Source organism: Ochotona princeps, chromosome 32, assembly GCF_030435755.1.
Source record: "Ochotona princeps isolate mOchPri1 chromosome 32, mOchPri1.hap1, whole genome shotgun sequence".
NCBI classification, from domain to species: domain Eukaryota; kingdom Metazoa; phylum Chordata; class Mammalia; order Lagomorpha; family Ochotonidae; genus Ochotona; species Ochotona princeps.
In genome coordinates, this window is record NC_080863.1 from 7,582,756 (window position 1) to 7,600,294 (window position 17,539).

General features: G+C 50.3%; 1 protein-coding gene across 1 annotated transcript in view; it reads right to left on the minus strand.

Annotated features, from left to right (window-relative positions):
* The window catches only part of PEBP4 (phosphatidylethanolamine binding protein 4), a 179,763-nt gene that overhangs the window by 73,246 nt on the left and 88,978 nt on the right, over positions 1–17,539 (minus strand). The window contains exon 5 of the mRNA XM_004591450.4: positions 13,574–13,672. Within this exon, the coding sequence (XP_004591507.2) occupies positions 13,574–13,672 (99 nt within the window). The remainder of the gene's footprint in view (positions 1–13,573; positions 13,673–17,539) is intronic.

The following is a 17,539-nucleotide window of genomic DNA, read 5'->3' on the forward strand; positions in this document are numbered from 1 at the left end:
AGCCATGCTGGGCAATGATGTACCCATGTGGGGGGGCCAGTCCTGCCTTGCTCTGCTGGGAAGCAAGCTGGTCACGGGGCCAAGGGTCAGGAGGGCCGCTGTCAGGTGCAGAGGACCTTGCTACCTTGGCTGCATGGTCCTTCTGATGTACAGCAGACAGGGCCACAGGTTGGGGCTGGAGAATGAGTTGGAGAAAGACACCTGGGTTGGCAGCTGGGCTCTAGGCTCCTGCTCCCCGGAAGCCAGGACCTAAGGGAGGCAGGCACCTTTTGGGGGTGAGAAGCAGAGCCTGGGACAAGGTTTTGGAAAAGCACATGCATTCAGGCATCCGCACACACGTGCACAGTGCACACACAGATACATGCCTGCACACCCCCCCCCCCCACGTCCATGCCCAGAGCCTCGGCAACAAGGCTCCCTGCTTTACCACAGCCCTCTCCCCTCCCCAGCCCCACTCTCCCTCCTACCCTATATGTGCAATCTTGTGAAAACTCCACCACTCTTAAGGTTAATAAGGCTCATTTGCTTAAGATAGCACCTGTTTCTATGGTGACTCCTGCCACCCAGAATCTGTTCATCAACTGAGACAAGAAAACAGTGACTTCTACTCTCTTTGAAAGGGAACAAAAAAATGGGTTCTCAGCTTAAGGGCTAGATGGGGCCAGCGGCCCATGCATCTCTGGGCATCCATCCATGCACCTGCCTTCAGCTCCTTCCCCCTGTGACCCCTCCACACTGCCTGGCCACAGGCTCTAGATTCTGCTTAAAGTGGTCTGATCTGCACAACCTCCTCTCCTCTTTTAGAGAGCCACAGGCCCACTGTGGGAGAAGGGTGTGCTCTCGTGTGCCGAATCCACTTGCCCTCCAGCCTCTGATCTTTCCACTGAGCCCGTCTTGCTCAGGACTGGCAGGAGAGCCCCAGAAAACCTCTAGGTCTTGGCATGGCTCCCTGTTCCCTTGCTATGCAACTGCCTCCCAGCACACTCCCTGCTCCAGGCTTGTCCTCCTCTGCTGTATGCACACGGCTGCTGCTGGCTGACTCCCTCCTGGAATGAGAACTGTGCAGGACCTTGGCCCAGAGCCACGGCTCACTCTTATCCTCTAGGGATGACAGTAGCTGAGGTTTGTGACTTCCCACCTGACACTCCTCCCAACTGGGGGTCGCAAATCTCTTGGAAAAGTAGGTTCCTAGGCAGGTGCTGGGGGCGAGGCAAAACTCTAGTGAGCCATTTACCTCCTGAAGCAAACGAGGCCACCTGCCACGGTCTCTGCCTCATAGTGCCCTGCTAGCCAGTGTTCCAAAACACCTTGCTGGTGGGGGGCAGGGGGAGCTGCCGGTGCCAGGGTGACCGAATGGAGAGCGGAGCTTGTCTGATGTGTTCCCAGACCCTGGGGACTACATTGTGCTTCCTATGTGTCTCAGGTCACGGAGGTGACACCTGCTAGCCAGTGGCCCAGCCTAATGAGTCCAGTGAGTTCTGGCGCTAAACTCTTTCTGGAGTGCCCCTGGGGCCCCTCCCAGGAGAAGACTCTGCTGTGTTGGCCGATGTCAGACTCCCTTGTAAAGCCCGGCAACCAAGGGCCCATCTTAGCCCACCTTCTCTCCAGCCCTGTCCCTAGCAGGTGTTTCTCCTAGGACATCTCTGGAGACATAAGCTCACCCCCACCCAGGATGCAGCAGCCTCCCAACAGACAGGTTTCCTGCTGGGGCCTCCCCTACAATTGTAGGCTCATTTCAAGCTCCTCTGTTTGAAGTCTCCACTTGGAGATTTAGATGGCGGTCTCAGCGTTAACACCCCAAAGACATAGCTCCAGTTCTTCCCCCAATCCCTGACCTGCTCATCCTCTAGTAAATTCCGAATATCTCAGTACTACCCTAAGACCCATCCCCTCCTCAACATTTGCTCCATCAGCTGGATCCTGATGGAGGCTTGCCTCTCAGTAGGTTTCAGTGCTGGCTTCCATGCATACAATGCTCTCACCATGTCGGTCCAAGTGGCCAGCAGAACCAGGTGGCCCTACTGGGGCTGACTGCTGCCTAGGCTGCGGTCAGAAAGATTTTGCCAGAATGCAAGGCCGGGCCTGGCACAATGGCTTGATTGGGTGAATCTTCTCCTTTGCAAGTGCCAGGATTCCATATGGGTGCTGGTTTGTATCCTGGCTCTTCTACCTCCCATCCAGCTCCCTGCTTGTGGCCTGGAAAGCAATCGATATGACCGACTCTGCACCCATGTGGGAGACCCAGAAGAAGCTCTGGGCTCCTGGCTTTGGATCAGCTGTGGCTGTTGTAGCCACTTGGAGAGTGAACCAGTGGATGCAAGAATTTTCTGCCTCTCCTCTCTGTCAATCTACCTTTCCAATAATAATAAACAAACTTCTCTTTAAAAAAGAATGAAAGGCTGCTTTCCCTGGTGTTTAATGTCTTCACATAACCCATGTGCCTAATTCTTGCCTGGATTAAGATCCTATGACCCGGATTATCAATCGCAGATGCACACTTTTTCTTTTCTTTTCTTTGAAAAAGTGTAATCAGAACCCAGGCCCCAGGACCTACACCCTCCCAGGTGTCTCTGGGTATACACTACCCTCTTGTCTGCTGCAAGTGCAATGGTATATAGCACATGCCCAGCACTCAGCAGTTTACAGAATGCACACTTCAGAGCTGTTGAATGGCAATGTCCCATCTCCCTGTCTCCATACCCAGATGTACACCCCAGAGTTTTGGATGTAATTGGCCTGGGGGCTACGGCTTCTAGGGAAGGGGTCAGGGTGGATTCCCCTATGCCGCAGGGCCCCCCTCTCTGCCCTCATTCTTGGACACTTCCCCTAAGTGCCCTGCTCTTGCCATGATAGTTTCCTTCTGTTCCCACAATGCGCCCAGCTCCTTCATGCTGCCTGCTCATCCTGCGTACCCTCTGCTTGCCTGGCTGCCCGGTGCCTCCCTCCAGACCCCACCTTCTCCTGCCCCTAACTCTGGGGACTTTTCCCCTACCCCAGCACTCCCTGCTGTGTAATGGGTCCTTTGTTTTCTTCTCTGCTCCCCTTGCCACACCAGGAAGCTGCTGACTAGAGGTGGCTCGATCTAAGATGTGCTGAATGAATGAGTGAAATGAATGAATGAATGAGTATAGGTGGTCTAATATGGAGAGAGGAGAGTTATTACTCTTGAGTGGTGGAAAGCCTGTACTTGAATTGATGTGACCCACGATTACATGGGCTGTCTTAACTTCTGCATTATGGTTTGACATTCTATTATTAGCTGAACATTTAGGTTAAAATTAGTTTCAAAACGAATTAAAACTCCCCTTCCTCTTTTTCCCTCATGAACCTTTGGCATGCCACATCTTACCCATTCTTTGTGTGTAGTTGATGTGGAACTTAAATATAGAACTTGAGATTCATCCCATCAGAATTAATTTATTAATTTTATTCAAAAATTTTTTTTTAAATCTTGTTCAAGAAACAGACAGAGAAAGAGGCCCCATGCACTAATTCATTCCACAAATGCCTGCAATGGACACGGGCTGGCGCGACCAGTCAGGGACTATGTTTTTTTAATGAGGTGACTCAATGACTCGAACCATCATTGCTGCCTCCCAGCATCTGCACTGGCAGGAAGCTGGAGTCAGAAGTAGGAGCTGGAAAAGGATTCTGCTCTTTTGTTATTATTACTATGATTATTATTTACTTATTTCTATAAGGCAAATCAGATTTACAGAAAGGAGAGACAAAGATCTTCCATCTGCTGGCTCACTCCCCAGGTGGCCTCAGTGGTTGGAGCTGAGCCAATCCAAAGCTTGGAGATAGAATCTTTTTTCAGGTCTTCCATGGGGGTGCAGGGTCCCAAAGCTTTGGGCCATATCCACTGCTTTTCCAGGTCACAAGTAGGGATTTAATACAGATGGGAAGCGGCAGAATTGAGACATGAACTAGCACCCATATGGGATCCCAGTGCTTGTAAGGTGAGAATTTAGCCTCTGAGCCATGGCACTGGGCCCAGGATCCTACTCCTATATGGGATGTGGGTGTCTTAACCACTAGGTCAACTGTCAACCCGTAGGTTCATCTTTTACAACACAGGTGCATCCTTCCAATTTGTGAAAATGAACTATCTTGTGTTATCTACTGTGTTAGCCACTCCTGGAAGCTTTGTTGAGCTGCAAATTTGGTGAGCACCGCTCTGCAAAAGTGATAAATGACAGGGCAGAAGCTTTGGGACTCTACTAGCTGGTCATGGAAATACCCTGAGGGATAGGGCAAGACAGGGGCCAAGGCCTCTGCAGCCCTGAAAAACACTTTGGGGAGAGAGGACCGTGACCTCTTGGCCAGAACACCTGTTGCAGTGCTTCAATTCCAGAAAGTAGCACAATAATACTTAAATTTCAGAAAACTGTCACACAAGGGAAAGATGGATACTTTTGTAGGGGATAAGATTACATGGAATTGGGGGAAACCAGTCAGTAGACATTTGCTGTAACAATCTGGAGACAAGAGGTAACTGCCACAATGACTTCAACCATCCTGGCTTTTCTATTCCACTCAGAGGTTGATCTTTTGGTTATGTCCATCCCTTCATGAAATGGATGCTTTTATACCATCTTTTTCAGGCCTGCTTATGATTCAATGTCCAGTTCAAACATGATCTCTGGTGTGAAGTCATAATAGAATGATACAACACACAACTAACCACTCATCCACCTACCTGTCATCAATCCATCCCTCCATCCATCCATCCATTCATCCTCCATCCATCTCTCCATCCACCCAACTATCCTCCATCCATCCATCTATCCATCTCTCTTCCTTCATCTTTGTATTCACTCATTTCTGACTACTTTTATCTATTCGTCCATTCAACACTTCCTGGGGATCTTTGTTCTGGGCACTGTGCTAAGAACTGGGGATATAATAATAATAGACACATCTCTGCTCTCCAGAAAGTCATGGTCAAGGTCTGGGCAGATGTCCCTGCTGGGGCAGTTTATATCAGGGCCAAGTGTGGTATTCAGAGGTGCTTTGCTGGTGGCAAAGGTGTATGCTGAGCTGGTGACTTCTTTACACTTAGCTTTGGACTAGGGCCTTGTAGAGACTTATCAGCAACATCCAACTCATATGATGAGGGTGCTAAACAATGTTGACTGGTGTGGTAGGAGTGTGGGCAGGTCTGGGGTGTCAGACTGAGTCTCAAAGGGAAGAAGTGGCCGTGTGGAGAAGAGAATGGCGCTCTTGGCTCTCACAACCCTTCTGTCTACAGGGCCCAGCTGACTTTGACACTACCCCCACCAAACAGCACCCTCATGGCTTCCTGTGTGCTGGCATGGTCTTTCCAGCTCAGCAGCAAGAAAACCACATTTGACAGACCATGCATTCCCCAAATCCTTCTTGTAATCATTTTTAAGAGTAGGAGCGCAGGTTAAACTCTTGTTCGTAACACCTTTCCACTAGTTCTGGTGTCTGCCAATGGCTTTTCTACTTTGAGAACTCCTATGCCCTTTCTCCTGGACATACCCCATCCCACCTTTTTTTTTGGGGGGGGTAATATATGTTCCTTATTATCAAAGGGGCAACTTTCTGGGAAGGATCTGAGGTTGTAGGAGGTGGAGGGAGTCCAGTGCCAGCACACAGTAGCCAGTGCTGTGGGTCAGGTGCTGTGCGCTGGATGGTTTGCAAATTGCCTCTCACAGAAGCCTCACCTACGCAGCAGTCTCCTGTTACCCAGACAAGAACCTACAGCTCAGGGTGGAGGAGCCACGAGGCTCCCTGTCAATTCTCTTCCAGGGCTTCTGCAAGGATTAAATGAGATGCACCATGTTTTTCTGATTTTCTTCCTTCCTCTGGCCTTTCTCCCTTCCCTCCTCATTTTCATTCTTGTTCCTTTTATTCTGTTTCTGGTGTTCGTAAGCTATCTGCGCATGAGCTGTAAGAAAAGCAGGAACTACGACAGGCGGAGCTGTTGTTGGGAAGAGCCAAGGCCACATCTTACAGGGCACCTGCTCCAGCCTCTTACCTGGCAGGGGTGAGGGTGGGTGGAGACCCACCCTTGGTCACCCCTGAATCATTACTTCCAGTCATAAAGAGCTCTCTACTCTGTGGGGAAAAGGCTCGTTTCTCAGTTTGACTTCCTGGAAAATTCTTCCTAATATGGGGCTGCATTTGGCTTCCCTGGGAAACTTCACCCCATGGTGCAACCTCCTTGCTTCTCTGGGTTATTGCTAACTTCACGTGCTTTCCAAGTAATCTCAGTTTTCTGTCCACACTCCGCAGGCTGCTCACTGAGGCTCCTCTGAAAACGCCAGGGCTGGAGACCTGGTTTCAGGCACAGCGGGCAGTGCTGTTTGAGGTCAGGGGCTCTTCTCATGAGCTTCTACTAGTACGATGACAGACCCAGGGAACAGGACCTGCACAGGACCTTGCACAGGGCAAGGCAGAAGCAGGTCTGACTACTGGCCTTGATCTTGTCCATTTCTCAGCTTTGCCCACCCAGGGAGACATCGTCTGTTCCCGCCAGAGCTAAGTTCAAGATTAGTGAGCAAATCTGTCCTGTAGCCTGTGTATGGTGTGTGTGTGTGTGTGTGTGTGAGAGAGAGAGAGAGAGAGAGAGAGAGAGAGAGAGTGTTTTCTGCCTGATCCAGGAATTCTCCTGGATGGCAGAATTGGTTTCCATAACGACTTTCTGATATAAACATATTTGATAAAAATAAGTTAACAGTGGAGCTGTGGTGGAGCACAGATTCTCAGAGTGCAGAGAGAGAGAGAAAGAGAGAGAGCAAGAGCCCTCCTCTAAGACCGGCGCTTGCTTTCTGTTTCACCCCTCCCAGCCAGCCTCTCTGCGTGCCATAAACTGACTAAAGGCTTTGTTTGCCACATGCCCGCGTTAGCCCCGCTCCCCGGCTGCCTGCGCACGTTGGACGCATGTTCTCTCCCTCGCTCTCCCCCGCCCCTTTCTCCTTAGTTACCTGAAGCACTACAGTATGTATGGGATAATATGATAAATTCATTTCTAATTCACTGCATTATCCCTTGAATATTTTAATGACTCATTGAATGGAGTGGGAAAAAAAGTGATTTCAAATGAACAATTATGCTGCATTAGTCTAAGGGCTGATTATATTTAAACACTGCTCACATGGATAACAGGACAGGACGACCTCGGCATACGAGAGCTAATTTGCCTCTTATCTCCAAATAATTTTACACCGCAAATTACCATGAAAACCTAAAACCTGGCTTTTAAAAAAACATTCATCAAAAGATAATATTGCACTTTGGAGCAACATTTTATTTAAATTATTTTGAATGAGAGTGAAGACATTTTCTGGGGTGGGACAATGACAGCCAGAGTGAGCGAGCTCTGGGGACTGTGAGTGTTAAGGAAATGACAAGGGATGCTGGGTTGGGTTAAAAATAAAAGCAGCACGTGTCGGAAGAGGGGGAAGGGGTGGCAGTCACGCACGCCCATGGGGAACACCTGCAGCCCAGCCCATCACCTTGGTTGTGGTTTGGGATGGCTCTGGGGAGGACAGCCTCACTTGGGAGGTCACAGGACCGACCACCCCTGTGGCAGGCCATGATCCCCACCACCACAAACGCAAGGGTAGGTTATGCCAGGCCTTCCAGGCTAGACTTGGGTGGGGGAGGGGCTGGGGTGTGGCGTGTGGGAGGGGTGTGAGATGATACAACAGGGTAAGTCGCTATCTGCCATGCTGGCATCTTATCTGGGTGCTGGCTCCAGTTCTGACTGCTCCACTTGCGATCTAGCTCCCTGCTAATGTGCCTGGGAAAGGTGGAAGACAGCACACAAGTCCTTGGGCCGCTGCACCTATGCGGGAAGCCAGGATGAAGCTCCCGACTCCTGGCTTCAGCTCAGCTCCAGCTCTGGCCATTGCAGCCATTTGGGGTGCGAACCAGCTAATGCAAGATCTTTCTGTCTTTCCTTCTCTCTGTAAATCTGGCTTTCCAACAAAAATAAATAAACCTTTATTTAAAAAAAAGAAAAAGAAAAAAAGAATTGTGAATCTCATTTCCTATGTGTGTCCTCTTCAGCTAAACGTGTGGAGCACAATAAGATGGTTCATTCTGCTGCCCACTGCGCGCTGGGTCCTGGGTGTTAGGAGCGCTTCGAGAACTTCCACATGGGCTGAGGTGTCCACAGGCTCTGAGGCTTCAGGGACGGGCAGTAGGCAGAGCCAGGCTGCCTTCTGTGATGCCCCTCATGGTGGCATGGGAAAGCTCTCCTCTTTGCCAGGCTCATTTCTTTTCTCTCTGTTTCTGTCTTGAAGGGTAAGGGTTCGTGTTGGCTTCTCAGGGGCCTCAAAGAGCACTCTGCCTGACACCTCTTGGTGGCAGGGCTGCCAGCTCGTATGCCATGTGTCCTTGGCTGTCCCTCTTGGGGAGCCATTAGTCAGCCCTACTTACTGGCTGTCCCGTTTATATAACTTGCCCAACGCATTTAGAAATCATTAAAAATGAACAAACAAACAAACAAAACAACTCATTAGGGGGCAACCTGACCCTATAGGAAAGGAGGTAGGAGGATGACCCCTTTAAAGTACTTCAACTTCAATTCAGAAGCGTCCACCTTTATAGCTGTCCATGGCGGAGGAAAACAGAAATTTGAACTTGGCGGTGCCTTTTCTTCCTTAACACAAAACAAAACAAAACAAAACAAAAAGGTATTCAGGGCAAATTTCAGAACCATTGATGGCTTCTAGCAAGATGTTCTTTTTTGGAAGAAGAAAGGTAACTCTTGTCTCCTTAATTGTTTTCTGTGTTCTTTGTCACTGATCATGATTTTCTTTGTGGAAAATATTCATATCCCATCTTCCTGCGTTCAATATCCCCATCAACAATTAAAAAATAAAAAAGTCTAATGGAGTTATATGCTTGAAAAGCCCAGAGCTCTGATTTCAGAGATGCGTGCAAGACACACCCATATGCGTTGCTTCTGAAACGAATGGTACACGCTAATTGACATGTTAATTAGGCTTCAGCTCGAAGATGATTAGTTGGAGGGAATGAGACATTCCGAGCAGAGCAGAGGAGCAGTCTGAAGGAAAAGCTATGGCTGCAGCACTTGGGGTGGGGGGTGGAGGTGGAGGTGGGAGAAGCATCCCCCCTCCATCGGAGCCCTGGGTGAGGGGATGGAGTGGTGATGGCACCCTTTCTGGATCCCAGTCCCCACCTGCCTGGTCTGGCCAGGTTTGGGGACTCAAGTTTTGTCCAGTTTTTGACCTAATGGAAACCCACAGATCTACAAGTTCTTCCCTAACGGAGCCACTGGGCCCTCCCCAGAGGCTGCAGCCTCCTTGCTCAAGTCTCCATCACAGCAGAAGTGCCTACAGGACGAAGCCTTCCTCTGCTATGTGGGTGTTTGTCATTGCAGGGCTGTGGGGGAGGGGGTGGGAGGTGTGGATAGGAGGGGGTGTATAGAGGACCTAGGAGTTGGGGGAATGTCCCTGATTTGGACCAATGAAAACAGAACAGCAGCAAGCAACCCTACAAGCCCCCCAATGTGTTCTGGGGTGGTTTGTATATCCTTTATTATTATTATTTAAATTTTTGTGTATTTGAGCTTCTTCTGGGTCTCCCACGTAGGTCCAGGGCCCCAAGGCTTTGGGACAATCTCTGCTGTTTTCCCAGGTCATTTGCAGGGGACTGGATCAGAAGAAAAAGAACATCCACATAAGATGCCAGTGCTGCCAAAGAGGCTTAGCCTGCTATAGCACCGGGCTGGCCCCTCCGCACATTCTTTAATTCAGACAGTTCAGGCGAGCTCCATAAAGCCGGGATGGGGACTGCCAGCGTCTTGGGAACACAGAGCTCAGGACAGAGTGGACTGGGGCCTCACGTCCTAGCTAGTCTTTGGTTTTTGCACGCTGAATCGCTGAGTTAGAACCTTGTGGCCGGAAGGTCCCCATGCTCAGGGTGGTGTGTGCTGTGCTCTTCTGAGGAGTGTTCCGTCGCTATCTGCTGAACGAGACGAATAACAGGGCACCGCAAATGCTGGCCATCTCCCTCGTCCTCTGCCATGGCGTGAGCTGCCCACGGGTCCAGAGCATTAATCCACTGGACTGGATCCTGTCAGACTCTTGTTCAGAGAGGAGGAGGGCTTTAGGTATGCCCTGTGTTCTTAAGCACTGGCGATGGGCCAGCTGGGGCTTCCATGGCTATGGCGTGGTCACCTAACGTCGAGGATGGTCAAGGCTCTACCAGGCTTGCCTCTGTGGCCATGGTGAATGGCAGGACCATGGCCATGAAGCACGTGCCATGACTGTGCGGTGTGCCTTCCTGCTGGGGTGCCTTAGGGATTCACAATACTGGCCAGGGGTGTTTTCTTTACCTTTATTGAATACCCCAAAGTTCCTACTCACAGGCTTAGCCAGCAATGCAAGGGCACTTCCAATGGTTCCAGGAGCATGGAGTTGCAAGATGAGTTTATCTGGGCACAGAAAGATTTTGGCTATCTGTGCCAATGAAGGGTCTTTATGCTGTTCATGAGAAACATATAGAGTGAAAAAAAAAAACCCACGCATGGATTTCGAACACTTTTTGCATCAAGGTGAGCTTATCCTTGTCTTCCTGCAACCAATTTTTGTAAAACCTTTCCTAGAGCCCTGGGGGTGCACTGGAGAATGGGTTTGAGGGGAGGCATGGAGATGGGGCTTTCCATCTTCCAAAAAGGGTGTGGTGGCTCCCTGCTACAGAGAAGCTGATAGGAGAGATGGGGTGGGGGGAGCATGGCGGGGACACCATCTGGAAGGGCAGCAAGGAGGGTTATGTAGCTTGGAGTCAGGGTGTTGGGTGGAAGAATGCCTAGAGGAGACACTGTCTCTTTCCATCCCCCAAGCCTTGACTTTCTGCGTTTCTAAAATGGGGAGAATGCCAAGTTTGCAAAGGGACCCAGAACGTTCCACAATCAAGTACCAGGCAGCCCCCACCTCAAGTTCCTCCAAGCTGTCCGCCCCTCCCCAGTACATCACAGACACAGAGGGCACACCTTTCCCAGAGCCTGCTGAAGTGCCCTTCTGAAGGCAGGGCTGGCGTCCACCAACCTGCGTTGTTCCTGGCTCACCGATAAAGGCGAACGCACTCCACTGTCGGTGACCCACCCAGCAGCCAGTGGCAGTGACCAGCACCACAAAGGAAGTGCTCTTGGATTTGATGAGAGCCCTCTCTTCCTCTGGTCCGGGGGCCAGGGACCAGAGTCTTACACGGATTGGGTTTACAGAGTCTTTGCGGCTGGTGAAATTGTTCGGGGGCAGGTGGACCCGAGCCCAGTGGACACAGCCGGGCAGAGCTGCTGCTTCCTGCTCCATGCTTAGCTGGGGAAAGTGGGTGACAATGTGACTGAAACCCAAGCCTCCTCCGGCCTGCGTGGGAAGGCCGTAGCATCCCCTGGCAGGTGGAGTCCTGGGAAGCTGGGAGGCTTAGCAGCCTGCCCTGACAGCTGCCCACTGCCACCTGCCTCTTTGAGTGTGTGTGATGGCTCAGTTCCAGTGGGTGCTATTGGTGGTGGTGTGTGTGTGTTGGGGCAGGGGGGGATGGCGCTATGAGAGAGGCAGCCTTGTGGCCCGGATGCTCCCTCTATCCTGAAAACATTGCACCCTGCATGGTTTTTGCACTCTGAGTCGCTGAGTTAGAACCTTGTGACTGGAAGGCCCCATGCTCACGGTAGGTTGTGACAGAGATCTCCCAAACTGCCTTCCTTTCTTGGGGGACCCCAAGATTCCCTTTGTGACCTGTGAGGAGGCTCCAAATTCAGAAAGAGGCAACGTCTAGCTTGAGGGGAGAGACTGGAGCTGTTTCCCTTCTATGCTCTCTGCTGCTCTCTTCACGCTGGATCTATGAATACCCCCAGCTCTATCCCCTTGCGTGCTGATGGTGTTTGCAAACCCTCTGCCAGGCAGAGGAGCATTCGGCCAGGCAAGTGTGTTGGGGTGAGGAAGGTCAGCTCGGGCACTGCCCAAGGGAAGCTGGGGCTAGAGCATCCCAGAGGGAGCCCCTTCCGGGGCCCTTGCTGTGACTGCATCTGAGGGGGGCACTCACATGAGCTTCCGGGGAAGAAGCCAAGGTCCCTGAGTCATGCACCGGCTTCCCCGGATGACCACCCCTTTAACACCTCCCACTCTGTGGCTAGCAGAGTCCCTGGCAAGTTAGTACCGACTCCTACCCCCATGTTATGTTCAACCTGAGAAAAAAATGCACCCTCTCTGGTGCTGGTACCATAGCTCAACGGGCTAATCCTCCACCCTGTGGTGCCAGCATCCCATATGGGTGCTGGTTCATGTCCCAGCTGCTGCATGCCTAATCCAACTCCCTGCTTGCATCCTGGGAAAGCAGCAGAAGATGGCCCAAGCCCTTGAGCCCCTGCATCCACGTGGGAAGCCTGGAAGAGGTTCCTGGCTCCTGGCTTCAGATCAGTTCTGCTGTTTGTGGCCATTTAGGAAGTAAACCAGCAGATGGAAGACATTCTTTCTCTACCTCTCCTTTGCTCTCTGTATGCTCTGACTTTTAAATAAACAAAGAAAAAAGAAAATACACATGCCTCCCCTCTTCTTCCCGTGACGTTTGCTGTGTTTCCCAAAGTATTCCCATCTGAACATCCTGCCAAACACCTGTGTCACCAAGACAGCTCCCCGGAAGAGCAGGTAAAGATGAAACATTTGGGGCAGGTCCAAGAGGCTGCACGGAGACCGAGTGAGGTGGTAGCCAGTGTGTTCCGAAGCGGATGCAAGCACCTAAGGGATAGGTGGCTTTTCAACTGTGTGCACACAGAGTGTGAGTGGGCTCGGATGGGAGTGCTGGTCGCGCATGTGCAGAAGGTTCAATAAGCGAATTATCCTGGAAAATGTGTGCATATTATATAGCTGGTGGGTCCTCCGGGATCTGCGATGCTTACCCCAATCCATGGAGGCTCAAATCCCTTGTCTCCAATGATGCAGTATTCGCGTAATACCTGTGCACACCCTCCCCTCTGCTGTAAGATTCATTCCTAGGCTGCTAGGACGCCTAACGCAGCGGCGACACTGTGTGAACGCCTGTTGTGTTCTATCGTTTGAAGAGTGACACGGAGAAGTAGTTTGCATGTACTAGGGACAGATGCGGGTCTGCCCTCCCCTCCCACATACTTCCATCCTATGGTTGGTTCCATATGCTGAGGTGGGGTGCAGAGTCACCACAGGTCAGACGCTGGCGCGGATCAGGAGAAGCTCAATAGGGCCTTTCAAACACCATTCATCCCCCGAGTGTCCATTTGGTGAGAGCATCTGCACCCACCAGAAGTACGCCACGTTGGTCGTCCCCAAGACCACCCCTGGCTCCTATGCACAACCATCGAGAGGACCGTGGACAGACAGAAACGAGGCACAGAGACAGGACTGCCTCTCCCTCCCTGCCCAGGAGGGGCCTCTTCATTACCGAGACAGTTTTTGCAGCTGTCAGACTGCTAGGGAGGGGCTGGGACAGCTGAGCACTTGGGGCAGCCTGACACAGCTGTCCGTGCTCCTCCCGAGTGAGAGCTGAGAACTGCGTGGAGTGGACGCTGCATCTGCCGTCGCAGCCGCCACCTGCTTACCTTGATGTCCACCACCAGCCAGTGTCTCCAGAATCTCGATCGGGGTTCCGACCTGCTGGGGGCGTCTGGATCCACCATCACCAGGATGTAGCTTGCGCCCTGTAATGCAAGCACCCAGAGAGAAGATAGCACAGCATCAGGGCTAGAGTTCTGATAGGAAAATACCCCAGGGCGTGGACACCGCTTCCTCCTCCACCACAGCTGGGCACCACCAGGCAGCCAGCCCTGCTCCTTCCTACTCAGAACCTCCTTGCTCTCACAACATTCTCACGCATCCCACAGTTATCCTCAGAGCAAAAAGAGCCCCTGGCTCTTCTCTTATGAAGAGACAGTCCCTGACCCCTGCCAAGGCATATGTAGTGTGCCCCTAGCACCAGGCTCGTCCCCATACCAGAGCCTTGCCCCTCAGAAAGCTTCCAGAGTAGGGAGTAACGTGTTTACTAATTTAGCAAACACAGGACAGCTGGGCTGCAAATTGTACCAATTATACCAATTGCCAGGAACACCAGGAGCCAGTCACCCCTTCTTTTGGCATTTATTGACTCCCCTACTGTGTGCCTGAAACTCTAGGAGGTGGATGGAGCATGAGACGGTAAAAAGCCATGCTTTCAGGAAACTTCCATGCTAGGTAAGAGACCTAGATAAAGCAAACAGATAAATCAACAGGCAAAGGAACATGGAGGGGTGTTTAGTGCAATGGCACAGCTAAAACAGGTAGCAGAAGAGGAAGCAGGAATTCCAGGAGATAGTAGCTGTTGCGTCGGCTATCAGGAGCAGAAAAGTTAGGCTCTGAGGGTCATTGTAGCCAAGGCAAGAAAAGCTGGAGAGTGGCCACTGGTGGAGTCGGGCAGGTGGGCAGGGGTCAGGCCACAGAAGGGAGGAGTGGGCTTTTGTCCTGAGTGCAAGCACAGACCTTTGGGAAGGTGTTAGCTATGGCAGCGTTACGTCCTGCTTTCTGGGTTTAGAAGGCTGTGTTGGCTGCTGGGTGTTGGGTGGCAGGGGACCAGAGAGGAGTCCAGGAGGTATCTAGGAGACTCTTAATAATGAGGTGGTGAAAGTATGATGACTCCTCTTGTTAGGACAGCAGTGACAGAGATAGAAACCAAGAGATGGGTTGAGGACGTCTTTGTAGGGAGACTTGGACAAGTTCACAGCTGGGCTTGATGGTAGGGTAGCAACGAGCAGATGGGGAAGGAGGAATCGAGCAACTGAAGATGAAGCCTGGGTGTTTTGCTGGAGCATCTGGGTGAATGGTGCCATTTTTGGACACAGAGGAGGTTTAGAGAGAGTTTGACAGAGTGGGGGGTTCTGTTTTAGACACAGTGAGCACCACCAAGTGCAAACACCAGGATGTGGAGTACCAGGGAGAGATGGAGACTAGGAGCTGTTGACTTGGTGATGGGCCTTAAACCCACAGAGTGAGGAGATGACTAAAGGGTGTAATGAGGGCTCATGACCAAAGTGGCATGGAGGAGTGGGGAGAGCCTGGGGAGCCGAGGGGGTCGGGGAGAGGAAGAGCAGGTGATTCAAAGCCAAGACAGAACGTGTTTCAAGAGACAGGGAGGGGAAGACGGAGAGAGAGCAGTGATGGAGCCGGGCACTGGTTAGAGGCAGAGTACGGTGAACGCAAAGATGTGACAATCTGCTGTGACAGCTCAGAGATCACCGTTATCCTGACTAGGCTGGTCCCAGAGTCTGGCATCTGACAGGAGAAGTTGCGCTGGGATGGGAGATAGAGTTGGAGAGGGCTGATACAGACATCACCGAGAAGGAAGGTTGGGAGTGACAAACGGCAGTGCTGTCTCTGCAGAGGAACGGAGTCAAGAGATTTTTTTTTTTTTTAGATGAGTGACAGGCATGTTTGTGAGCCAATGGAAACGCTCAAGTACTTCACCAGAAAGGAAGGTAACACAGGGCAGGGAGCAGAAAGGGAACAGGAGAGGGCGGGCTTCTGTGGGAACTCAGGACAAACGTTCAACTCCAGGAGAACTGGCAGGTGCAGTGGTAGGAAATGAATGAGGGATTCTTCTCCTCATCTTCCTTCATCTTCTTTTTCCAGCAAATGAGAGCGGTGGATATTGGGAGAGGAGGGATTGCAGGACATCCAGGGACAGAGAAGGTGTGAGGTGGGCAACTAAGGAAGTGCAAGGATGCATCCCTGATGCAAACCTTGTCGGTGTCTCCAGTGACCTTATACTCCATAGTCAGATGCTGGGTGGTGGCTCCCAGACAGGTGCAGAAGCCATGGCACTTTGGCTTAACCAGTGCGCGGGGGTGGGGGAGACCTTGGCTGGAGGGGAGAATGGAACGGAGGGAAAGAGAACCGGAAGTGAGGGCAGTCAACAGGGAGAGATGAACACACTCCTGTGGGTTCCACTGCACCCTGGAGGACTTTTTCACATTCTGAGAGAGAGACCACAGAGGAGGGTGCCCATGTCCACCTGCTGCCGGAGCTCAGCAAGGCCTCTCAGGCTTGTCTTTTGAGCTTGACCTTGAAGGATAAGCAGGTGAAAACTGGGAAGGGCCTTTGTGGGCTGAGGGAGCAGCTTGCATAAAGGCCTGGGGGTGCATGAGGGTGGCTGGGAAGGTCAGAGTTTTAGGGGACAAAGCTGACAGGGATGCTGAAAGGAACATGTGTTAAGGTGCCCGTGTGGGCGTGTGTGAGTGTGTGTCCACAGGTGCCTGTGTATAGGGGTGTGCTTATGTGTGATCTCGGTAGAATCCCAGCAGGAGGGAACTGCACGTCACATATCTGCAAACTAGCTCTAACTCAGCGAGAAAACAACAAGAAAAAGTAAAACTATCCTTTCTCTTTTTTTTTTTTTTTTTTGCAAAAAAAAGGAACATGGTTGTCCACATCAGAAAAAAAGGACGAACGAAGGCAAGTGGACTAATGTTCAGTAAAGTAAGCCGTTACAAATGCACCCCAAATGAATGTGCTCATTGAGAGTTGCCATAAAACAAACCTCAACATTTCCCAAATATACAATACCTAGGGATGAACTTGATAAAAAAAATGTGAGCCACACAGGAAGAAAAAAAACAAACAAAAAAGCACAGGCTCATGTGCCTGAGAGGAAAACTTGGACGGATGGGCAGAGACACGTGATGCCTCTGAATGGAAATAATCATACAAAGTGCCAGCAAGCTTTCAGTTTTATTAGATTTTTGCTAATTTGTGAATCTAACACAATTCCAATCAAAATCCTGAATAGGTGTCTTTGGAACTTCACAGAATGATTCTGAAGCTCATAATGAATGCAAAGTGTAAGTAAACAAAAGCAAGAATTAGCCACGGCAACACAGAAAAAGATGAAATGGGGGATAATATTGTATTGATCCTTTCTTGCCGATAACACATGTGGTTATGAAGTTACAATAACTGGAACAATGTCACGCCAGTCAAGGAACAAATAAGCGAAGGAAACGAAATAGAAAATCCAGGGAGAAAGTCAAGTTTTCAACATGTGTGGATTGAATAGGTGGTAGTTATCATTTACAGTATGACTCCTGATGAATGGCAAAGTTACTTCACGTCAATGAGGAAAGGAGGGAGCAACTGGCTTGCTTCATGGAATCAATATGCTTAGGTCTATTTCTTGTAGACACTGTAAAACTTCCATATTTAAATGTGAAAATAAAAAATAGTCTTTAAAAATGTACTGAATAGTGTGATATTAAATTTACGCAATAAAATACTCCGCAAGGCTTATAGTGGAGTCTGTGCATCAGCTCAAATATGAAGGAAAGTTTCATATCTAACTACATATATTTATAGCTTTATTTGCATATGCATAGAAAATGCCTGGAAAAATACACATCAAACTGTTAACAGTAAATGGCATGAAGGAAAAGATTGATATATTTAACTAGACATAACTTTGAATCTTTTATATAGCAAAGAAAAAAACCCAAATTAAAATTTGAAGATAATTCAAATTCAAATTCAAATTTGAAGGTAAATAT